Raw genomic sequence first — 26,472 nt, 5'->3', positions numbered from 1 at the left:
CTCAGAGCCTGGAGCCTGTTTCAGATTCTGTGTGTGTCTCTCTCTCTGACCCTCCCCTGCTCACACTGTCTCTCTCTGTCTCTCAGAAATAAATAAAACATTTAAAAAAAATGAATTTACCTTTCCCTTAAGTTTTTTTATGATGTATTTTGTGTTTGAATGAAAATTAAAAAAAAAAATCATTCTTTATTTGACTTTAAACAACCCCCATTCCATCTGTAAAGACTTCAAGGTGTGATATATGAGCAATATGAACAGTATGTTTTTCCAAGTTCACTAAATTAGATGCTTCAGTCAGTGCCCTTGAAGAAGAGGAATTGATTACAGAGATTATAAAAGAACAGAGAAAGTAAAAAAAAAAAAAGTTTTTCAAGGAAAAAAATTATGTATTTCTGCCAACTCGGAACTCTAAGTACATTTCTAAAGTAATCTTAGGAATATTGCTTTTATAGAATCTTTGACTCATTTTTTTAAAAAATCTGGCTTAGGTGGTTTTGCATTTTGCTAGAGAGAGAGAGGGAGAAAGAGAGGGAGAGACAGGGAGAGAGAAGGGAGAGGAAATTTGCTAAATGTTTGAGGTGTCAATCACCTGGGTTCACATTGTTCAACTGGAAGATAATATGGGGGAGAAACTTTATCTCTCTTACATATTATTTTACTAAATAGAATTCTTTTTTCTTTTATTATTGTACTTAAATTAACAGAGATTTATTCAAAAGTTTAATCTGGTTAATAGGGTAAAGAGTTTTAGTATCAGAGGCTCTTATATTAAAAACATATAGGTGTTTTTTTTTCTTGAAAATATCCAGAATAACCTGAAAAATGTCAAACATTATAGAAGAGATCTTAATACTTTTTTACTTCACAAGGAGTTATTTATAAAAATAAATTTTAATAAGGTGAAAATGTCATTGTCTTGTTATACTATCCCATTTAAATGCTTAAATTTCTTTGTATCAAGTGAAAGTTTAGAGCAATTATTTTTAGACATTTGCAATCATTGCCCTAAGAAATAACGCTTAGAATTTCATTAAGATTGAAGATAGATGCCCTCCCCCCAGCAATTAAAAGAAGATGGTAATTATTAATGCTTTATATCAGAATGAAGATGCAAAGGGGGAAAAAAAAACATCATATGAAAAATCAGTGACAGTTTGAAATAATTCACCACTACTGGCCCCAGAAGTTAGAAACACATACAGCTTCAAATGTCTCTTCCTGACGTTTTTTATGGCTACATGACATAAAACTAAGAGAGTTTGTATTTGAGTTTGTTGAGTTGTTTTGATGAGTATTTTCATCAAGTAATCGCTTTGATAACTGAGTTTAATGACATTACTGTCACATCCAGATATCAGTCATGTTACGTAGACATTTATCTTCCTGCTCTGATGTACTCTTACCCCATTTATGACTACTTGTTGGGGAATGATGGTATAATTGGCCTCTATGAAGACCTGTATCTTTATTCTGTTTCTCTTATTCTACTTTCCTTCTTTTAATAAGTTCAATATTTATGCTGATAAAACTGAACTTAATCTTCCTAAGCCTGTAGTTTCATTTCTTTAGGTTTCAATCCACTTGATATCTCACTCCTAAGAGAATATGTCAATGGCTTTATCTTTCTTAACTGTTATCTGCTTATTTATTATTTGTTTGTTTGTTTATTTTTATTTTTGAGAAAGAGAGCTGGAGCACATGTGCGCACAAGCAGAGGAGGAGCAGAGAGAGGGGGATACGGAGGATCCAAAGTGGGCTCCGTGCTGATAGCAGACAGATGCAAAACTCAAACTCACACTGACTGAGCCACCCAGGCACCCCACTTCATTGTTGTTTAATATCAAACATTTAGACTGCAGTCCACTTGGCCTGTTCTCACTTCTTCCCATCTCACTNTCTGCAACTGAACCCGCAGGATCTCCGAGGTAGGCCTGCTTCTCCGCGAGCGCAGACGGGAAAGCGAAGACTCACGTAGTCTTGATGAAGTTTACCCATAGTTAAAAGGAAAGGGGTAACCCAAAGGCAGGAATACCAAGAGGCAGGGATGGGGGGAGTACCCACCCACCCATTTTTGAATTAATGTCTATTTAATTAATTCCTGGCCCCAGCCTACCCAAGAGACTTTAACCTCTGTGGGCAGGGACCATTTCTGTTCTAGCTCAATGTACTGTTTCTATCTGAAGCTTCTAGCAAAATGTCTCATTAACTACTTCTGAAGAATTAATGAATGAAATATAGAAAAAGTCCGATAAGCCTCAAAAAGGAGAGATAATTTAATTAGGAGCATAAGTGATAGAAATAAACTCCTTAATAACAAGTGTCAAATTTAACCTTTTATTAAACTATTTTACTTGACCCATGTCTATTGTAGCTACTGCTCTTCCACTTAGCTTCTAGGGCCTGTGTATCTAGTTTCTACTTGCTTATTGGCTCGTTGATACTTGCTCTGAACCCTGATCTTCAACTTCCTTCTGATGGATGATGCCATCTCAACCACAACTTCTTTGGGTCAGAGTTCCAGCTTATAAGCAGGGAATGGGCTTACTTAGGTTCCTGTGGATAATCACTCAACCTCTCTATAAGCCTTACTTTTCTCAAATCTAAAATGGTGGAGATAATACCTCCACATTAAGATTGCAAAGATTAAGTAAAATGACATGCAACTGCCTTGTCCATGTTTTGGTTTCGGTCCTTTTTTTCCTCAGCACTTTGCTTGCAAAAGCTTGGCTCAGGCAAGTCTTTTGTATAAGATTTCCTCTTGGCATAAGAGGAAGACAGACAGACATAAGACAGACAGACAATGATTTGATTAGCTAGACTGCTCTTACATGTACCCTGGAATTACATAACTTCCACCCCAGAATGATGTGGGTGATGATGCAGGAGATGATGACTCACAAACATTTGGAATCTCCACTGGGGTCTGGGGGTTGGTTCCCTTCGTACTAAGCCCTTGAGTAGCAAAATATGATTTCTTCAGTAAATTAATGCAGAAGAAGCATGTTATCATCAAATAATGAGGTAGACCATTCAGAAACAATCATAATGCCATATTTGTACTTTCTCAGATATAAAGTTAAAGTGCTTTGTATAGATTCAGTAAGTAAAGCATAAAAAATGATGCCTTGACCTCAGTTATGGAATCAGTTCTGAATTGTTTTTTCTTTAAGAAGAACACATTTTTCCCTTCATGTAGTCACTTGTTTCTTTCACATTTAGGTTATGAACATGTCATCAGTACTTTCAGGCACACACTATTATTCCTCATCTGATACCGTGTTCGCACACTTGGTCTTTGATGTTTCTGTCAGATATTCCCAGCAACCATCATAACTCATGCTCTTGAATTTTTAATATCACTCCACAAACAGAAATGACAAATACCTGGTCCTTCAGCAAATACACAGAAATGAAAGAAAAGGTCCTCAATAAAAATAACATTGAAATATTCTCCCAATTTTTATTTTGATCCTATTTGAAAAGTAATGGAAAAAAACATGTTGCCATCATTTTCGTGACCTCTCTCACAGACACTATATTTGCCTCAGATATTTTAAAATGAAAATGCCAAGGGTAAATTTGGAATGTTTCTGTAGAAAGCATTATGTGCAATATGTTATTTTTCAATATGTACCTACAGAAGAAATAATTCTCGTTAACAAGCTGTGGTATTTTTCTTCTCTTTCATAAAATAAAAAATAAAATAATAGTCAATCTCTTTGTTATAAAGGATGATGAATAGATCTAATTCATTAAACTAGAACTCCTTCCCTAATCCTTCCTTTTTATGCAAATATAATCCAAGTTTCAATGACAGTGAGTCCCCTCAGTACCTATCACTGTCCCATTCTGCTGAAAAGATGGGCTTTCAATAAATCCACATCACAATAGCCATAAGGAAAGACCTCAAATAAGCAACTACTTTGTATAATGGTTTTGCTTTCCCACTCCATTAAACTCATTGATACAGCCCAGTTATGTGTTCAAATTAACTTAAAATAGGTTTGGATTCTGATATTTAATGTAAAAAACATTTCAGAACTTTGATAAGTATACTTTTAATTCATTATTACTTATAGTTATCAGATATTTGATAATTTTTAAAGTTATATATGTAAATATCATCAGGTCATAAACTGTTGAGAGTAAATAATTTTATTTTTTAAATTTTTATCAACTTAGTTGATGCAGGAAATTCAGTTTTGTCGCTTCTAAGTAAACTTAGTGTCTTTTGTGATTTTTTTTTCAGTAAGTCTAGAGGTTAAGTTCTGTCAGTTCAGACCTTTTTTCTTGTTCTCTTCACCTTAAGAGGGCATATGAAATTGTCGGGGTGGGTGATGTACAGAATACTCAAATATAGTTAAAGGAGAGGCATCTGGCCCTATGCCATCTCTTGGAATCTACTTGGTCAACTGTTCCTCTTACTGCTGCATCCTCCAAGCTCTCTGTGGAACCACCATGGCCCCATTCCCTTTATTTTATTTTTTAAAATATTTATGTATTTATTTATTTATTATTCATTCATTCATTCATTCATTTTGAGAGAGGGGGCTGAGAGAGAAGAAGAGAGATAATCCCCAGCAGGTTCCATGCTGTCAGCACAGAGCCTGATGCAGGGCTCAATCCTATGAACCATGAGATTATGCTCTGAGCCAGATCAAGAGTTGACACTCAACCGACTGAGCCACCAAGGCAACCCTGTCCCAACCGTTTAGATCCACTGAGGATGCTGAACCTCTCAGTCATTTCTACCCTCTTCTCTGGAGGCACAGGAATTTCAGGATTTTCTCTTGGGTCTCTTAGGTTAGTATAATCTTGGTTGAATGTGTTATCATTGCTTCATTTGGCTCACATTTTTACATGAAGACTAAGGCACCAAGCTGTCATGGAAGGATTCAGTACAAACCCTCTGGATTGATGGTTTAGGCATGTTTTATCATCAGTTCTTCCTAAACATACCTGGAGTTCCCAGTGACCTCACAACCATCCCAACACCCATCTCCTTCAACTTAACGAAGGGTAGGGAGTCTAGCAGGGCTCAGTATTAGGAATCTGAATCCAATCTTTCTCTTCCCTTTCTGAAGCTTCTCTTTCCTTAGCATGATCTAACATCATTTTATTCATGAGTTAAGATCATTTTGTCCTCTATTCTCTTTTCAATTTTCTGTTTATGGAATAAGCTTTACATTAGGCTATGTGAGACACATATGATTAGAGTTCTAAAATGTCTATTTATTGAAAACCAGAAACCATGGCTTTTAAAGACTACTGTCTTTGTTATAAGTTTTGAAAGCTCATTTTGGAACTCAAAACCAAAAGGTTTGATACTATACACATGCTTTCCACTTAACAAGTGACCCTGAAACAATAAAATTTACTGATTCACCATGGAGATGAAAGTTGTAGGTGATTATTTGAAAATTATGGGATAAATTCTTTTTAAAAATTTTTAATGTTTTATTTATTTCTGAGAGAGAGAGAGACAGACAGACAGTGTGAGCAGGGGAGGGTCAGAGAGAGAGGGAGACACAGAATCTGAAGCAGGATCCAGGCTCTGAGCTAGCTGTCAAAACAGAGCCTGACATGGGGCTCAGACTCATGAATTATGAGATCATGACCTGAGCTGAAGCCAGACGTTTAACCGACTGAGCCACCCAGGCGCCCCTAAAGGGATAAATTCTTAATTAGTTTCTTCAAAGTTTTACCACCTCGAACATTTTTTTCCAAACAGTATTGTGTTAGTAACTGTTCCTTAATCCATAAATTTTCCATGTTGGGGAAATTGGCAATTAATATGTAACTGAAAATATCACTGGTAGCAGGAAGAGAACCCAACCTGGACCATCAGCTTTTTAATCAGATTTAGTATTTTATTCTGGAAAAATCATTTGACAACAGTATTGAAGCTGAATATTAAGTGTAGATAGAACTACACTTAAGTGAATATTAAGTTCTAGATAGAACTTATTAACATAATTTTAAAAATCAGAATTCTTTTAAGATTAAACAGAATTAAAAAGAGTGGACAAAGGAGGTGGAGGGAAATGGTCCCACATAGTCTATGTGTGTGAGAGGTGGAGGACACATCAGGGACATCATGCAAAATGCTCAGTGAGCCAAACAGAATAAATTGGTGTGTGATGATTATTCACAGTGTCAATGTATTCAACTGAAAATCTCACCAGTTTTCAAATGCTAGAGATTTCATGACCAGTGGCTAAAGATAAAGAACAGTAACATTCTAACACTCAAACTCTCTCATGGTCCCCAGAGGCAAAATGACATGCTAAATGTAAGCTTAGATATTTGTTCGTTTACTTATATATAGAATATTTCTTCTTCTTAGTAGCTTTTTCCCCCAACATATCTTGGGTGTTTTTTTTTTTTTACTTTGTTTTGTTTATGGAGATTGGCAATTTGTTAATTGGCAATTGGCAATATGTGAGATTACTGAAGTATAATCATAGATTTTTAGGCACAGAAATGAGACCATTTAAAATATTTCTTTGCATATTTTGGGATGGACAAGAATATGTCATATAAAATAGGAAACTCAGATTTTACTAGTAGTGAATAGTGTCGTTTAGATGGAATGTCAACTTCAAACAATGAGAATTTCATGTATGGGCTCTTTGAATTAAACTCAGTGGCTTGAACTGAATTTAGAGTAATGCCGAATAAATGGTTTTGTGAAAACTGAGGAATCGCCTTTCCTATTTTCTACATTATAAAATATCCTGTACCCTTTGCTTTTTTCCCGTCAGACTATTCCAAATCTATCATTCAGCCATCAGTATAATATCAACCTATTCTGGATATACACTGCTCTCAAAGTTTACTCTGTTGAAATTTTTTGGCAAGTTAACTTTTAAAATAAAGCTTTCCCTAAGACTTTTAAAAGGAAAAGTAGACATCTATGTGGATAAATTAAGTTCATTGCCATCATGTAAAATTTCACAGAGTTAATGATTATTTCATTTGAAATGAGATGATACAGTCTTTACATCTGAGGAAAGACCTGAGATGCAAGCATAATTAATTTTTTTCATAGATGCATCTTTCAATATACCTTTCAATATATGTTTATATTATATATTATATTTCATAGAATTATTAAATTCTTATATTGTACACACGATATAAGCTGAAAATTCTTCCTTTTACAACAGTATAAGTTGAAAATTTTCTCAAAAATTTCTGTTTAAAATTTTCTGGATTTATAAATTATTTTCAGAAAAGTCTCAGATACTTTGTTATAATTGTCTTTTAAATCAGTGCTTAATGTTTTTTGAAGTAAATATCCATTATGATAAATTTCAGAAACTCATGTAAACAGTTGTGTCATAAAATTTATTTTCTCTCAATTTATCCCATAGAGTTCAAACTGTTATATGAGCTTATATTTACATTAGATTTGAGAAACTTCTGCCTTATATTCTAACCGTTAAAAAATAATAACTTCTGATAATTATATTTTTTTCAGTTTGGTTCTGGTTTAAATGAGGGATTTTAAAAGTTGAAAGAAAAGCAGGTTTTTAAAATGTTGAATAAATTTCAGATAATACCTCTTCATTACATACTAATTACATCTCAAATAGTTGAGATAATTATCAGTTGGACAAGATAGAGATTTCTGCCTTGGGAAAGTCACTCAACTCCCCCCCAAAAACCTTGCCCTCTCTTAGCTCTAGTCTTTGCACATGCAGCTCTGACCATCTGTAACAATCTTTCCTTCCTCTTTTGCCACGGTATACTAATTCTGCTCAGCTTCCTCTGCAGAGTCTCCTCTGACCGTATTCACACTGGTTCAGCTGTTTTACCCAATGCTTCACTGATTAACTGCTTACACACATCACATCACCCACTTTATAAACACTCTTCTACAAACAGTAAGAGGCAAGTCCCTCATCTTATCAGCTTATGTGCCAACTGGGGACAAAAACAAAAATAAGTAAAGTCATTATATGGTATGCACAAAAGATATTCAATATTCTATTCTATATCTTTTGTTTGTTTCTTGTCTCTCATAATCTTTCCCTTTTCGGGACACAGAAGTCTTCCTCAACTACTTTTAATTTAACAACTACATAGCACTTTATTATGTAGACTTACCATGGTTTTAAAAACAACTTCCAATTGAAGAAATTTTATGTTCTTTTCAATCTTAAACTTACTAAAAGGCTGCAATGACTATTACACAATTCATTTCATACTTGCAGAAGTTCTCCTGAGCAAATTCCCAGAAGTGAGTTTGTCAGGTTGAAGGGTATACGTTTTTGTAATTTTGTAGCTGTTATTCAATTGTTTTCCAGAGGATACATCAATATATACTCCCACGATGATACATGAGTTACTCATCACCCATGTTAATACCAAGAGAATGTATAATCTAAGTTTTGAATTCTTGCCAATCCAAGAGGTAAACAATGTTATTCCATTGTAGTTTTAATTTATCTTTTTCTTACTTTTAGTGAGGAATGGAGAGGTGTTCTTTTTAACATTTAAGAGGCATTTTCCTTTTCTATATGATCAACTTACATCTTTTGGTCATTTTGGGGGGGTTATTTTACATTATTGATATCTAGATATTTTTGTACTAGGAAGATTAATCTCTTGTGACATGAGTTATAAATAAATACTTTTAAATAGATTGTGTTTTATAGAACTTTCTCTTATGATTCATTAATCTGTGGAGATGATGTTATGACTTTCTCTTTAGCATTTTAAGTGTAGCACATTTATATTAAATGATTTGTTAACACAGTATTACATTTTTTTCATTCTGAAGTTTTGTGATATAGTAATATTTTATAGAAATATTCAAATTCATTGCTCTTATTTCTTAGTATGATTTATTTTTCCATGTGGCATTAGCATCACCTTGTCTTGTATCCAATTAAAAAAAATTCTTCAGGGGTGCCTGGGTGGCTTAGTTGGTTAAGCTGCCGACTTTCGCTTAGGTCATGATCTCGCGGTTCGTGGGTTCGAGCCCCGCGTCGGGCTCTGTGCTGACTGCCAGCTCAGAGCCTGGAAGCTGCTTCAGATTCTGTGTCTCCCTCTCTCTCTGACCCTCCCCTGCTCACGCTGTCTCTCTCTCTCTCTCTCCTAGAAATAAATAAAACATTAAAAAAAATTAAAAAAAATTCTTCAGGGTTGATTTGGGCTTAGGTCATGACCCCAGGGTCATTGGGACTGAGCCCTGCATCGGGCTCCATACTGAGCTGGGAGCCTGCTTAAGATTCTCTCTCTCCCTGTGCCCCTCTCCACTGCTTGCACTCTCTTTCTCTAAAACAAAAAAATAAAAATGAAAATAAATCCTGCATATTTTTTGCTGGGATCATACTAAATTTGAACATTAACTAGAGGAAAATTATTTTTTTCTTCATGTTGAATATTATCAAATATTTTTACTGTTCAGATTCAGGAGAGTTTTAAATTTTTCTTTATGTAGGTCTATAACATTTCTTGGTAATAGATTCATTTGTTGTAATTGCATATTTCAAATATTTATATTTCATATTAACTTTGTGCCAGACTTCCACATTAAATAAGGTTTTTTGTTCATACCAGATACAAAATCATATAGTTTGAAAGTAGTGATAATTTACTTTCTCTTTTCCAATTTTTATAACTGAAAAATCTTAGTGTTGGTTGAAAGCATTTTTAGTGTTTTCCATTAAGTGCAAGTTTGACTTTTAGTACAACAAAGATATTCTAATATGTATTATCGTAATCATTGTAATAACTTATCTTCCTGTTACAATTTTGTTTCATTTAGATTTTCTTTTAATTAACAACAGTTGCTGAAGGTAGCAGATGTCTTTACAGGGCCTTAAGGAATGTTCCTATGATGGTCTCTTTAGCTTTATTATACTGTAATAAGTTATATAGTAATAAATTTGCTAATATGAAGCCATTTTTGCAATTCTTAAATAAACTCTCACATTCATAACACACTATTATTTTAATGTGCTATTTGAGTCTCTTTTTATGATTTTTATATTAAATATTCTTAAGTCATATGGGCTTCAGCCTTTCTTTATGTGTGCAATTCTATTCCAGTTTGATATTGATATTATATTTGTTCCCAAAAAAGTGGAAATCTCTCCCATACTCCTTTTTTTCCTTGGTATTAGTTTTGTTTTTTATGCTTTTGAATTGTTTAAATAATCTTGGAATGATCTACTCTGAAAAATGTGGCAGAATTTCCTTATGAGATCACTTTCTCTTAGGAATTTTAGGTATTTGAGATGTTTCTTTAATTCTTCTATTAAAATCTTTAGATTTAGATTTCTTTTCTTTTCTGGAATTAGTTGGGATAAATAAATTCCCTTAGAAAATTCCATTTTAATATAGGTTTTAAAACTAATTTTAGCAATCTCTCTTGTGATGTACTTACTTTTCCCCATTTTGTGATTATTCTTCCCCATGTTTTATTTTTTATAGCTACACTTGTCTTGTGTTTTCTCAATTCATTGATGTCTCTCACCCTCACAAAAATTAATTTTTTATTTATATATCATTGTAACTTACTTTATGTTTTCTAATCATTAATTCCAGCTTTTATCTTTATTAAATTTTATATTACAGCTTTATTTCAGTTATTTTATTGTTCTCTATGACTTTTTTAATCTTATTATTGATTTATTTGCTTCATTTAAAAATGTTTCTGTTGATCTGAATTTAAAGGTATGAATTTTTCTCTATGTACTACTATTCTATCAATATCCAAAAGATATTGGTCTGTAGTGTTTCCATTATTTTTTAAAGAAATTCTACCATTTCAATTTGATCAGAAAAGTAATTTGAGATAGACTTTATTTTAATTTCCCAAGTAATTGAGTCTTCTTGGGGTTTTTTTGAATTTCTTATTAATTGCTATTTTTATTGGATTGTAATCAGAAGATATAATCAGCAATTTAACCACTTTGGAAATATTGCATTTTTTGTAGTTAATTTTAGTCAATATTTTATGAGCATTTCTTAGAAAGCTATAATCTTTATTTCAGAGCAAAGCATTAAACATTTATCAATTAGATTTACCTCTTAATTGATATTTTGTTTACCTGGTCTGTCATAGACTGAAAGAGGTCAATAAAATGCTACCGAAATCATAAGATATTTCAATTTCTGTAATGTTACTTCCCTGTTGTGTGATGTCTAGAAATTCATATCTGTTTTGTCTTTTTATGAATATCTTAATTCATCAGCATTATAAAATGCCCTTTTCCAAAACATTTAACTCTTTTTGGTCTGAATTTCATCTTGTCTGATATAAAGATTTCATCTACCCTTGCTTTATTTGTGCATTTTCTATTTATACCTGTGATTAACCTTCTAGTCTATTTATTTCTGAATCACTCATTTTAACTGATTTTCTTTGATTTATGGTGCAATCAGATAACTTTGTCTTTCAGTACTTGAATTAAACCCATTGACTTTCATTGCCTTGATGGCTATGTCTGGTCTTATTCCAATGCCACTTAATGTCATATTTCTGTTTCTAGATTGTTAAAATGTTTACTTATTTAAAGAGAGAAAGGGGGAGAGTTGGGTGGGAGAGAGGTGCAAAGAGAGAGAAGAGATAGAATCCCAAACCATGCTGTCAGCAGAGTCCCACACCAGGTATGAACTCATAAACTGAAATCAAGAGTTGGATGCTTAACCAAGTGAGCCATCTAGGCATCCCTGTTTCTAGATCTTTTTAGTCTTTCAACATGAGATCTGTTCTGCTGTTTTGTTCGTTATTTTTCAGGTATTAGTTCTGATATTTCGGATTTTAGTTTAAAATTGTAATCTTTCTTGTTTTCTTCTATTCGTTCTCTTCCATGAGCAGATGTCTGTTTCCTTCTGCCCAAACTCCTATCACCCCATGCCTTAGACAATTTTGACTTTCTTGGTGTTTGGTATGTATTCTTCGATCTAATTATACTTCTATTACTTCATTCATCAAGTTTAAATACGGATGATCAGTGAAATTACTTTACTTTCCCTCATTTTACCAGCTGTCTATTTTCACGTTGTCATATAGCATTCTCTTTCATCATGTTCTGTCACCTTCTTGCCCACGCTTGTTTAATCCTAGTCCTGCCATTAAATGGATCCTATAACCACCACATGACTTTTTGTCATAGTGCCCTCAGGCATCTCGTGGCTGACTTAAGTTCACCCTCACATAGATTTTCATGAGAATTCGTGGGAAAAATATCAGCTGATCACTTGCTGAAGCAACACCAGTAATCTTTATACAATTTGGCTTATCCACACATAGTATTTATGCATTACATTTCTTTCTATTTAGGGAATATTACATAGATATTTCTACATTACTCTATAGATACTTCTACATTATCTCTTCACTAGAGTGTTGTGTTTATTGAATTTGAAACAGATCTAATATTTTTCCTTTATTTTCTCTTTACCAATTTGCCTGAAATCCCAGTATTTTTCTTCATCCCTAAAATTCAGTAACTAATAAGCTTTAAATAAAATTGACCAATCTTGAACAATTCTCCCCAATTCAGTGTTGCATTTTTTCAGTATGGTTGATCCAAAGCATTTTCTAGTCAATATAGTTGTCTTGAATTATAACTTTTTAAAAAGTTCTTTCTTTTTTATTGCTTTTTGTCTTTAGAAATTTACTTTTGTTTTGATAGAGCCCCTTTGCTAATTACATTTATTACTTTCCCTCTTGGCTATTTCAAATTTTTCTTTTTTTTCTTTTTCATTTTGTTTATTTTTCTCATAGAGTTTAATTTTTCTCACAGTTTATTTTTCTGACCATTACTGTCTTTTCCTGAGCTTATTAGCTTACTTGCATTCTTTCCAAATTCTTTTTATATTTCTTTTAAGTCTTTTATTCTTCTTTTTTGAATTTTTCTTGATTTCTGCAAGTTATCCCTCCTATTGTCAAGGTATATCAATCTATTTCTGCATTTCTACTTGGCATTTTTCCATCATATGGAATATTTCTTCATTCAGTTGCTACTGTTTTATTTATTTACTCACTTGTTTTACATTTTCTTCAGCTTTCTGGCAACATTTTCCTGGTGCATGTTTTTCTTAATCTGTGGGTAGATTTTTCTCTTTTTACATGTTTCATGTAAAATCTTTGTGACAGTGCAATATCCAGTTCCTTTTCATACTGCTCCGCAGTAAATGGGTTGAATTTTCCTGGGTCAGCAATCTGGGGAGATGACTAAACTGGAAGTTAGGTAAGGAGCCAGGGTAGCCTCTCAGGTATCTTCTTCTCTGACTACTTCCAACTATTAGAGCTCCTCTTGTTTCTTTATATAAAAATCCTTTCTCTTCTTTTCTTTTTAAATATAGCAGCCATTCTAAAAGTAATCCTGCTGACCCCTGTACTTTACCTATGATTTTATCAAGGGTATAGCTTTTGAGATTAAAATAAGAAAACCTTGCCTTTACATCAGAAAGTATGTTTTTACTGGAACTTCCTCAGGTATTATATCCCTTGGGCTTTCACTGCTTGGCCCTGATTCTTTTCTTTCATTGCTCCTACACAGCTTCTACCCATGTAAGCATTTCAGGCAAAAAAAATGTGGTGTTGAGGTGATGTTGGGGTGAGGTGGGGAGAGGTGTTTCATAAAGTTTGAAGATGAATCATTTGAAATCAGACAGAAATATTAGAAATAATGTTTGAAAGTTAAGCTTGGACTAATAGGCTATGAATGTGTCCTTTCAAGTAAAAAGAAGCCATATGTTACTTTTAAGTGGTAGGGTAAAAGCATTAGTTATCTTACATAATTAATCTTTGCTGACTATAACTATATGTTACATATACATAGAAAAATATATGTATATATATATAGGTATATATCTAATGTACAAAATAAGCTAATTTTTAGAATTTAAAAAAGTTTGAACTAATAAATATAGATTGAATATATAATTATAGTTTTTCTCTGTTCCAATAACCATATATGCCTGTAGAAAATACTGAAAAACATAAGTCCAAATAAAACAGAAAATAAAAATCTTAACATCTTGGCCAGAATTACATATCAGTGCATACATTATATTTTATCATTGTTGTTTTTTAATATATTCTCTAAAATTGGAATAATATTCTAAATATTGTGGTCTCCACTTTATACGTTTTGAATACATATTCTTTCAAATAGGAATTTTATAATGGATTCAATAGTATTCCATTGTACGACAGTAGTATAATTCATGTTATTAACTCTCTATTCCAAGATATTTAGGTGTTTTGACACTGTAAATCGTATTGTGCTCATTGTCTGAGTACATAAATTTTAGCATACTTCAGTTATATGATCCAAATAGTCCTTTGAATAAATTGGAAAGAACAAAAGTCCTGGGACATGAAATTCTACATATTTTTCACATATGTTTTTAAATTGTACCCTATAAATGTTTTATTACTTATTATTCTCATGATTAGACAAACAACTTCCTTTTCTTTGAATCCTTGGTGAAAATAGGCATCATACTTTTTGAATGACTTTGCCAATTTGGTATATGGAGTTCATACGGCCTCATCTTTTTTTTTTAATTTTTAAAAATGTTTATTTATTTTTGAGAGAAAGAGAAAGAGAGGGAGAGACAGAGTATGAGCAGGGAAGGAGTGGAGAGAGAGGGAGACACAGAATCCGAAGCAGGCTCCAGGCTCCAAGCTGTCAGCACAGAGCCCGATGCAGGGCTGAAATTCAGGAACCGTGAGATCATGTCGTGAACCGAAGTCAGACACTTAACCGAATGAGCCACCTAGGCACCCCTTGGACAGTCTCATCTTAATGTTATTTCACATTTTAAAAATCATTACAAAGATTAAGTTTTTCTCCCTGAATTTGTGGTACATTTGTATTTCTGCTTTTATAATGCCCTGTTCCTCCTCTATGTCTGGGTAGCTTTGGGGGCAGTGCCCTTTCTCTGGCAAAAAACAAAAAAACAAAAAACAAAAAAACAACTTGATGAAAACTCATACATGGCAAGTAGCAGCCTTCTCCCCATCTTTGGTTTGCCTTTTAATTTTATCTGTCCTTTCAGTACAGAATTTTAAATGTTTACAAACCTATTGATATTTCCTTCTACATGTTCTTTTGTTTTTAAAGTAAAAAAATTTTTCTTTTGAAAACCATATAAATATGGGGATATCTTTTTCTTCATCCTTGCATTATTTTGAAATGTGACAATTATCACTCATTTTATTATTTATTTATAAATATAATTTAATGTCAAGTTGGCTAACATACAGTGTATACAGTGTGCTCTTGGCTTCGGGAATAGATTCCCATGATTCATCGCTTACATATGACACCCAGTGCTCATCTCAACAAGTGCCCTCCTCAATGCCCATCACCCATTTTCCCTTCTCCCACCACCAATCAACCCTCAGTTTGTTCTTTGTATTTAAGGGTCTTTTATGGTTTACCCACCTCTCTGTTGGAACTTATTTTTTCTCCGACCCTTCCCCCATGGTCTTCTGTTATGTTTCTCAAATTCCACATATGAGTGTCAGCATATGATATCTGTTTTTGACTGGCTTATTTCACTTAGCATAATGCCCTCCAGTTCTATCCATGCTGTTGCAAATGGCAAGATTTCATTTTTTTCTCATTACCAAGTAGCATTCCATTGTATATATAAACCACATCTTCTTTATTCATTCTTTGTTGATGGACATTTGGGCTCTTTCCATAATTTGGCTATTATTGAAAGTGCTGCTATAAACATTGAGTCTTTCCTGGTCCCATACAAATTTTAGGACTGTTTGTTCTAATTCTGAGAAGAATACCAGTGCAATTCTGATTGGGATTGCATTGAATGTGTAGATTGCTTTGGGTAGTATTGATATTTTAACAATATTTGTTCTTCCAATCTATAACATGGAATGTTTTTCTATTTCTTTGTGCCTCCTTCAATTTATTTCCTAAGTTTTCTATAGTTTTCAGCATACAGATCTTTTACATCTTTGGTTAGGTTTATTCCTAGGTATTTTATGGTGTTCGGTGCAATTGTAAATGGGATTGATTTCCTGATTTCTCTTTCTGTTGCTTCATTATTGGTGTATATAAATGCAATTTATTTCTGTACATTGATTTTGTATCTGGCAACTTTGCTGAATTGATGTATCAGTTCTAGCAGCTTTTTGGTGGAGTCTTTCAGTTTTTCCATGTAGAGTATCATGTCTGGGAAAAGTGAAAGTTTGACTTCATCTTTGCCAATTCTGATCCCTTTTATTTCCTTTTGTTGTCTGATGGCTGATGCTAGGACTTCCAGCACTATGTTAAACAACAGTGGTGAGAGTGGACATCCCTGTCGTGTTCCTGATCTCAGGGGGAAAGCTCTCAGTTTTTCCCCATTAAGGATGATGTTAGCTGTGGACTTTTCAAATATGGCTTTTATGATGTTAATGATGTTCCTCTTATGCCAACTTTCTTGAGGGTTTTTATTAATAAAGGATGCTGTATTTTTTGTCAAATGCTTTTTCTGCATCTATTGACAGGATCATATGGTTCTTATCCTTCCTTCTATTAATGTGATGTATTACATTGATTGATTTGTGAATATTGACAAGGCCTCAGCCCAGGAATGAAGCCCACTTGATCATGGTGAATAATTCTTTTAATGTGCTGTGGAATGTGATATGCTAGTATCTTGTTGAGAATTTTTGCATCCATGTTCATTGGGGATAGTGGCCTCTAATTCTCCTTTTTAGTGGAATCTCTGGCTTGAGAATCAAAGTAATGTTGGCTTCATAGAATGAGTCCGGAAACTTTTCTTCTATTTCTATTTTTTGGAATAGCTTTAGAAGAATAGATATTAACTCCTTTTTAAATATCTGGCAGAATTCCCCAGGGAAGCCATCTGACCCAGAACTCTTATTTGTTGGGAGATATTTGATAATTGATTCAATTTCTTCACTGGTTATGGGTTTGTTCAAAATTTCTATTTGTCCTTGAGATCTCGTAGCACGTGGGTATCTAAGAATTTGTCCATTTTTTCCAGATTGTCCATTTTGTTGGCATATAATTTTTCATAGTATTCTCTAATTTTTTTGTATTTCTGGATAGTGATTGTGATCGCCTCTTTCATTCATGATTTTATCTATTTGGGTTCTCTCTCTTTTTGAGAAGTCTGGCTAGGGTTTTATCAATTTTATTTATTTTTTCAAAAATAATACCAGCTCTTGCATTCATTGATCTAGTCTACTGTTTGGTTTTTTAGATTCTATACTGTTTATGTCTGCTCTAATCTTTATTATTTCTCTTCTTCTGTTCACTTTGGGCTTTCTTTGCTGTTCTGCTTCTAGTTCCTTTAGATATGCAATTAGGCTTTGTATTTGGGATGAGATAGGGCTGGATTGCAATGTATTTTCCTCTTAGGACTGTCTTTGCTGCATCCCAAAGGGTTTGGGTTGTTGTGTTTCCATTTTCATTGCTTCCATATATTTTTTACTTTCTTCTTTAGTTTCCTGGTTGACCCATTCATTCTTGGTAGGAATTTCTTTAACCTACATGCATTTGGAGGCTTTCCAAATTTTTTGTCATTGATTTCAAGTTTCATAGCATTGTGATCTGAAAATATGCATGGTATGATCTCAATTCTTTTATATTTATTGAGGGCTATTTTGTGACCCAATATGTGACCTACCTTGGAGAATGTTCCACGTACACTCAAGAAGAATGGGTATTCTGCTTTAGGTTGAAAAGTTCTGAATATATCTGTCAAGTCTGTCTGGTCCAGTGTATTCTTCAAGCCTTTGTTTCTTTATTGATTTTCTCCCTAGATGATCTGTCCATTGCTATAAGTAGAGTATTAAAGTACCTGCAATTACTGTATTCTTAGCAATAAGATTGCTTATCTTTGTAATTACTTGATTTATATATTTGGGTACTCCAAGTTGGGGGTCTAAACATTTACATTTGTTAGCTCTTCTTGATGGATAGCGGCCATAATTATGATATAACGCCCTTCTTCATCTCTTGTTACAGCCTGTAGTTTAAAATCTAGTTTGTCTGATATAAGTATTGCTACTCTAGCTTTCTTTTGACTTCCAGTAGCATAATAGATGCTTCTCTACCCACTCACTTTCAATCTGAAGGTGTCCTCAGGTCTAAAATGAGTGTCTTGTAGACAGCATATAGGTGGATCTTGCTTTTTTTTTTTTTTTTAATCCATTCTGGTACTGAATGTCTTTTGATTGGGCATTTAGTCCTTTTACATTCAATGATTATTGAAAGATATGGATTTAGTGTAATTGTGTTACCTGTAGGTTTCATGCTTATGGTGGTGTCTCTGGTCCTTTGTAGTTGTTGCAACATTCCACTCACAAAGTCTCCCTTAGGATCTCTTGCAGCTCTGGTTTAGTGGTCATGAACTCCTTTAGTTTCTGTTTGTCTGGGAAAACCTTTACCTCTCCTTCTATTCTGAATGACAGCCTTGCTGGTTAAAGGATTCTTGGCTGCATATTTTTTCTATTCAGCACATTGAATATTTCCTGCCACTCCCTTCTGGCTGGCCAAGTTTCAGTGGACAAGTCTGCTACTACCCTTATGCATCTATGCTTGTAGATTAAGGCCCATTTTTCCTAGCTGCTTTCAGAATTCTCTCTTTATCTTTGTATTTTGCCAGTTTCACTATCATATGCCTTGGTGAAGACCTATTTTTGTTGAATATGAAGGGAATTCTCTGTGTCTCCTGGGTTTGAATGTTTGCTTCCTTCCCCAGATTCGGGAAGTTCTCAGCTATAATTTCTTGAAGTGAAACTTCTGCCCCCTTCTCTCTCGTTTCTTCTGGAACTTCTATGATATGGCTATTATTACGTTTCATTGAATCACTTAGTTCTCTAATTCTCCTCTCGTAGTCCAATATTTTCTTATCTCTCGTTTTCATGGCTTCATCTTTTTCCATAATTTTATTTTCTATTTCACTTATTCTCCCCTCTGCTTCCTCCATCCTTGCTGTCACTGCATCTAGTTTATTTTGCACTTCATTTACAGCATTTCTTAATTCACTGTGATTTATTTATTAGTTCCTCGATCTCTGAAGCAAAAGCCTGCTCTCTTCTGTGCTCTTCTCAAACCCCAGCTATTATTCTAAATTCTTGATCAGATATATTGTTTATATCTGTTTTGAGCAATTCTCTAGCTGTCCTTTCTTCCTGGAATTTCTCTTGAGAAATATTCTCCATTATTCCTGGAGATTTCTTCCACTTCATCATTTTGGCTAGTTTTCTGTCCTTTATGTGTTTTAATAGCTTGTTTTGTGTCCTACACCTGTAACCACTTCTATATTAAAAAGAGGTCATACACTCTCCAGACCCTGGCCTTTTGGGAGGTGTTTTTGGAGTGCGCTGGATACTTCCTGTTGTGACTCTGGTAGCTTTAGCCTCTACTTGCAGTGGTGGTTTGGACCTTCCAACACACGTGCTTTGATTTGTTCATTGAAGTAACTCTCAAAAAAAATAAAAAAACATTAACATTTATTTACTTTTGAGAGACAGAAACAGAGCATGAGTAGGGGAGGAGTAGACAGAGAGGGAGACACAGAATTTGAAGCAGGCTCCAGGTTCTGAGCTATCAGGATGGACCCCGACATGGGGCTTGAACCTACAAACTGAGACATCATGACCTGAGCCAAAGTTGGGATGCTTAACCAACTGAGCCACCCAGCTGCTCCCTACCCTGGAAAAAATTAAAAAGGGGAGATGGTGGAGGAAGCCCTATCCCATACAAAGATAGAAATGACAGGGTTAGGGAAAATGAAAAGAAGAAAAAAAATTGACCAGGCAGAGAATCAGAGAAACTATATGGCTTAATCCAGAGAGAGAGAGAGAGAGAGAGGAAAATAAAGAAGGAGATACAGAAAAGGTGTAAAAAGAATAGATTAAAAATGTCTGCTTGAACAAACCAGCAACCAGAATAGAGAAGGAAAGTAATAAGAGGAAGAAAAGAAGAAAAGAAACATAGTTAGAAATAACCAAGAATCAAATCAGAAAATGAAAAAAAGCTGGACTGACATCTGATGCTGCCTTGGAACCAATGGCTGCACTGATCTGGAGGAGGTACCCTCTGGTTTGGTCATTGTCAATCTTGCTCTGATAGATTTGCAGTTACCAGGCACAGAGGGGCAGGGTTTGATGTAAGTGGGTCCTGCCTCCACTGTGTGTCCAATGTCCTGCTCCCTGAAGCCCCACCTCATTGGTGACAAGGAGAAAAATGGTGACACCCCAGTCTCTCCTCCCCGAACCAGGTGTCCCAAACCCCTCTGTTCAGGCCATCCTCACAGTCCCACACAGGCATGAGCCAGCCTCTATGTCCTGGTCCACAGTCTCCGGCTCCTCCCTGATGCTTGGCTGCAATTCAAACCGTGATGTCTTAAAGGAGCTGGCTCCACCCACCCTCCCTGGTTCTAGGGGTAGTGCCACTCTGCCCAGCTGACAAAGGGCCTCTGGCTGGTGGGTGCCTGCAGAGTCTTTTGTTCTTGGAAGCTATTATCTTCTTCCCACAGCACTCAAGGGAGGGAACTGCTGTCTCCAACTGACCCTCCGAGCTGACTACAGAGCCCAGGGCTGGCTCCCCCTCCCCTTCTGATGCATATAAAGGACGACAGGCCTCAGTCTGGAGAAAGACCCACAACCAGAGATCCAATTAAAAATTGGTCCACTCTCCTTTTTTTTCATTCCCTGGTCCATGGTTTTTCTCTTGTCCAAATACAATCCTACACTTCCAAAGCCTCTCTTCCTTTTGCCTCTCCACAGAAGGGGATTCCTCCCCTCTGTGCCTACACCACTCATTTCATCTCTCAAAATTTGCAGTCATGCACCTGTGGCCTGCCAAGTTGTCCTTGTGGGTCCCTGGAGATGTTTCTGTCACTCTGTAGTCTGGATTCCTGGAATTCTGTCTTCTGGCCTCAGTGCTGCTGTGTTTGAGGGATGAGGGAACTTCAGTCCCCTACTTTTCTGCCGTGTTGACTCCTCTCCAATTATCACTTATTTTAAATTGTTACATGATCTGAGGGCTATTTTTTTTATATTTTCTCTCATGTTCCATTTGTCTCCTTGATGCTTCTCTCAGTATTCTTGTGCACAATCATTTTCTGAATTTTATAACATGCTAATAGAATAATACATGGAATATTAGCCATTATAGTCTTCTATTTCAAAATTTATTATTTTTACTCATGTTTTCTCTAAACTTAAAAATATTTTGGNTTTTTTTTTTTTTGCAGCATTAAAACCAAAACTTTATTGGGGCGCCTGGGTGACTCTGTCAGTTAAGTGTCTGACTTGATCTAGATTCAGGTCATGATCTCACAATTGATGAGACTGAGCCATGGGCTCTGCACTGACAGCGAGGAGCCTGCTTGGGATTCTCTTCCTCCCTCCCTCTCTGCCCCTTCCCTGCTCACTTGTCTGTGCTTGCAGCTTGCTTTCTCTCTTTCTCTCTCTTTGTCTCAAATAAATAAATAAACTTAAAAAACCTAAAAATGTATTTAAGGAGAAGAGATTATCAGAAATATTGAATTCATGTTTCCCAAACTTTATATTTTCTTTAAATTATTTTATAATTCTTTTCCTCTACTGTACACACACAAATACATGTATATAATTTTTCTAATTTATTTCTCACTTAAAAAAAATGAAGTAGGGGCGCCTGAGTGGCTTAGTTGGTTAAGCGTCTGACTTCAGCTCAGGTCATGATCTCATGGTTCATGGGTTCGAGCCCTGCATCGGGCTCTGTGCTTACAGCTAGCTCAGAGCCTGAAGCCTGTTTCAGATTCTGTGTCTCCCTCTCTCACTGACCCTCTCCTGCTCACGCTGCCTCTCTCTCTCTCTCAGAAATAAATAAAACGTTACAAAAAATTTTTTAAAAAGAAGTAAAAGCAGTCAATTTCCCTAGGAAATTATTCAAAAACTTATAACAATTGGTTTTTTTTACACCATTTCTCTTTAGGGAACCTGTTGTGAAAAATATATTATTGTATTAATTGCTTTGTCATTTTGAGCTTTTACCTTTGTTTTAAAACCTAATAAAAACACTCAACATTTTTTGTTCCATTTATTTTATTTTAAATAAGAAAATATCATTAAGTATAGATTTTCAGATGATTTAACTGTAGAAAAATAATATAGTTATATGAATAAATTGATTTTATCATTCTTGATAGGGTTATAAATATTTAATTGCCTTATGATATCATATAACATATATATGCTTATATATTTGATGAATCACAACCCAAATGGCTTTCATATGCAGACCCCAGGTTACTATATTAATTGCTGTTACTTTTTTAGACCAAAATATTTAATGCTCTTATTTGTGTTTTAGGTTAGTGGGATGGTTTGGCCATGAACTCAGCACCAGATTTAAGATGGATAACAGTAAGTACATTCAGTTTCACTTCACAAGTCACTTTAATTTACCTTTATTTCAGTTTTCATCTGTCTTTGCATGGTATGTACTATACATGCTTCATGAAGAGTGCACTTTGAAAATGCCACTGAGAATTCTTAAAATAAGAAATGACATTTCCAGAGTGTAAGACTAAGTGCTTGTAGATTTTAGCATGATTTTGAGTCTATCCGTTTGTAGGGAGGTAAGTAGGAATGAATTGGAATGTACAGGACTCTGATCTCATCAATCCCGAGTACCCAAAACATCAGGCAGTCAGGACAGGAAGGAATTTTGGGCTTGTAGTCAGGCCCAGAGAAACATGGGTGACAGTTCTCCTTTGCTGCGCAATAGTTTTGTGATGCTGCACAAATTATAACTTCTTGGGATTTTTTTTGTTTTCTGTTTTATTTTCCTTCTTGCGTATGTAATGTGAATAATAATATCCATTTTAAGATTTGGTTTGAGGGTAAGACAAGTTCAAAGCTATAAGTCAAGCAGCACAAAGTACTGCTATTTAATAAATGTTCACTTTTATCTCTCTCTTTTTCCAATTTTTCTTCCTTCCCTGGCTTTTGCCACATACAAAAACAATGGCAGTTGAACCCCAGTAGGTAGAAATGAAAGTTCAACACGTGCAAGTTTCTCCCAAACTGCCCTACTTATTTTTACTGAGTGACTCCCTTCTTCAATCGTGTGGGATATAGAAAGCTTCATAATGTTTTGTGAGTTTTCAGTTCAACTTTATCCTTCAGACTACCACTAACCTGAGTTACTAGTTTAAATATATTCATATTTGCAAAAACCAAGATGTAAAAGATCAAGGTGGGCTCTTCCAGTCAAATCAAGAAACCTGTCTTTTATGTTGGCTGCTGGAATAATTAGCTCTGTTATTATGTCAGTTACTTACACTCACTGTGATGGCTTTTCTTACCAGTAAATGAGAGAATTGGACTAGATCGAGAGTGGGCAAAGTATCTCTGTGAAGGGCCAGAGATGAGATATTTTAAGCTTTTGGGGCTACACTGTCTCTTACAAATATTCAGTTCTGCCATTGTAGTGCTAACGCAGTCATAGACATACATAAATGAATGAATGTGGCTATATGTTCCAGTGGAACTTTATTTACAGAAACAAGTCAGGGGCCAGATTTGGTCCTCAGTGCATAGCTTGTTGAGCCCTGGATTAGATGCAACTCTAAAACCTAGACTATTGTAATGCTCTTTTAGTCAGTTTTAGCTTTAATTTGATGTCCAACTAGCAGTCTTCATGCTATTGGACTTACCTTGCTACTATTCTGATTCTTTTTTTTTTTTTTAAATATTTTTATTTATTTCTATGATAGAGAGAGACAGCGTGAGCAGGGGAGGGTCAGAGAGACAGGGAGTCACAGACTGAAACAGGCTCCAGGCTCTGAGCTGGCAGTCAGCACAGAGCCCGACGCGGGACCCGAACCCACGAACCGCGAGATCATGACCTAAGCGAAAGTTGGACGCTTAACCGACTAAGCCACCCAGGCGCCCCTCTATCTAACTGATTCTAATTGGAATGTACCTAATAAATTACCTTTTAAATGTATCATACTTAGGCAGATCATTTTTTAAAAAGCCCTTTATCCCCCCAGGAGAAGCCACTTGACCTAATAACCCTACTGCTAGAAGTCACCTTCATAGATCATTTAATTCACATTCCTGCTTTGGATGACATTACAATTACAAACCATTAAAATGTTGATGTTTTTCTCTCACTGATATGGTTTCATAGTAGAAAAGCAAAGTATGGGGCAGATTAAGGAATGCTGGCTTGGGAGTGTGGAAGGACAGAGAATGAGGTCCAGAGAATCTTCCTCAAGAGGTCATTTTTATATGTCTAAGGGCTCTAGTGTTTCGTAGGCTGCTAAGAAAGTGGGGCCGGGGAGACAGACCTTGCAGGCGAAGCGGAAATATGCCCATACTTTACATCCATAGAGTTTCTTTTAAATAGCTCAGAAATCGGGGCGCCTGGGTGGCCCAGTTGGTTGAGCGACCAACTTTGGCTCAGCTCATGATCTCACAGTTCGTGGGTTCGAGCCCCATGTCTGGCTCTGTGCTAACAACTCAGATCCTGGAGCCTGCTTCCAATTCTGTGTGTCCCTCTCTGTCTGCCCCTCTCCTGCTCATGATCTGTCTCTCTCTGTCTCTTAAAAATAAATAAATGTTTAAAAATAAATAAATAGCTCAGAAATCTTAGAAATAAAAGTTTTTAAGTCTCATTCTTCTCTCTACTATAGTGTCATAAAAAATTCATAAAGGACACTTTTCCAGGTACATTCTATAAAAATGATATGATGTTAATTTTTCAGAACTGCAGTTAATCCCTGGGGTTGGTGGATTTCGAATTTCAAATCCTCCCATTTTGTTGGTCTGTTCCTTACATGCTAGTTTAGAGGTAAGTGATCTATGCTTCAACCTGCCCACATCTTTGCCCTTTTCTTCACCTGACTGTGACATGTTGTAGGGCCTTCTCTGCTAAAGATCAAGATTAATGTTTACTATGTATAAACAATGGTCAAAAGCCAGTGTTCTCCTTTGGGACAGTGACTGTGCTAATTTGTATCTTTTATTTTATGTCTCCAGCCCCAGCACTGTGTTTGGCACATAATAAACGTTGTTGGCACTTAATAAATGTTAATTGGAACCGACCTGGGGATATATATTTTTAGTTCCACTTAGAATTTGTGTGAACTTAAATAAATTGTTTAATCTTCTTCTGGTCTCTCTGTGATAGAATAAGCGTGCAATATTTAGTTCTTGATTATTTCACTCATTCAACATTTATTTACTAAGAAAGTATTATGTGCCAGACATTGTTGGGATTACTGGAGACTCTCTTCTCATTCAGCAAGTCAATGAACTCACAAAGTACCATGTGCTAGAACTATAGGAAGACATACTTTAAGGGAAAAGAATACAAATAAGCAGAGTAAATCAAAGATTGAGAAAGGTTGTCTCATGAGGTAAATGCATCTTTCTTTCTTTCTTTCTTTCTTTCTTTCTTTCTTTCTTTCTTTCTTTCTTTCTTTCTTTCTGTTGCAGTGACTATGCCATTATATTGTATAATCTCTCTACTGATTATACTGGCTCAACATATATTTTTTAGTAAATGCATATTTTTAGTTAAAATTAGTTTCACCCTAAATAATAATATCCAAAGAATCAATCTGGTTTTCAGATATTTATATCTACCTTTCCTTCTCTTTATGTAGATATATAGATACCTACTTCGTCCACTTATATCTGTACTCTATTCATATCCATATCTATATAAATTAATTATTGGGATATTAATTAATTTCAGAATGAGACTAAATTGGGGGCACCTGGGTGGTTCAGTTGGTTAAATGTCTGACTTTGGCTTAGGTCATGATCTCATGGCTCATGAGTTCGAGCCTCACGTCAGGCTTTGGCTGACCACTCAGAGCTTGGAGCCTGCTTTAGATTCTGTCTCCTTCTGTCTCTACTCCTCCCCTTCACATGCTCTGTCTTTGTCTCTCTCTCTCTCTCAAAAATAAATAAAACATTAAAAAAATTAAGTAAAAAAGAATGAAACCAAAGTTATTTAAGGAAATACATATTGTAAATAATTATATGCTATATAATTAGTAATATCAATATACATATTAAGTAAATATATTTTATATATTTGCATTAAAGTAAAATATATTTTAGATAAATGTGTTTTTATAACAGAGCTTTTAAATATATAGCTATTCAGAACTGAATTTGACTTTTTAAATTTAAAGTCTTTTAAAATCATCTGTTTTTTTGATATTTTATGAAATTTTATTGTGGAGTATTCTAGGATGAATGACTAGATAAAGACTTCCAAAATCTCTAAACCTAAATTTTAGGATTCTGTGAACACGCATAGCAGTTTCTCACTTTGGCCACTGGATGGCAATGTGAAGTTCTTTTTTTAATAGAACTTTACCTCTAGATGGTGGCAATCAACTCATTTCACTTCATCTGGATTTAAAGAACATCTACTCAGTGTGACCACTAGATGGAGCTTGTGTTTTTTTCACTTTTTGGCAGATTTTTTTTTTTTT

At 34.9% G+C, this 26,472-nt stretch overlaps 1 protein-coding gene across 2 annotated transcripts in view; it reads left to right on the top strand.

Annotated features, from left to right (window-relative positions):
• The window catches only part of KYNU (kynureninase), a 133,861-nt gene that overhangs the window by 100,223 nt on the left and 7,166 nt on the right, over positions 1-26,472 (top strand). For both annotated transcript variants that reach the window (XM_077767840.1, XM_077767839.1), the window contains exons 11-12: positions 22,323-22,375; positions 24,727-24,812. In XM_077767840.1, the coding sequence (XP_077623966.1) occupies positions 22,323-22,375; positions 24,727-24,812 (139 nt within the window). The remainder of the gene's footprint in view (positions 1-22,322; positions 22,376-24,726; positions 24,813-26,472) is intronic.

Source organism: Crocuta crocuta, unplaced genomic scaffold (genome assembly GCF_008692635.1).
Source record: "Crocuta crocuta isolate KB4526 unplaced genomic scaffold, BGI_CrCroc_1.0 scaffold154, whole genome shotgun sequence".
Taxonomy (NCBI): domain Eukaryota; kingdom Metazoa; phylum Chordata; class Mammalia; order Carnivora; family Hyaenidae; genus Crocuta; species Crocuta crocuta.
This window is presented reverse-complemented; position numbering and strand designations above follow the sequence as displayed.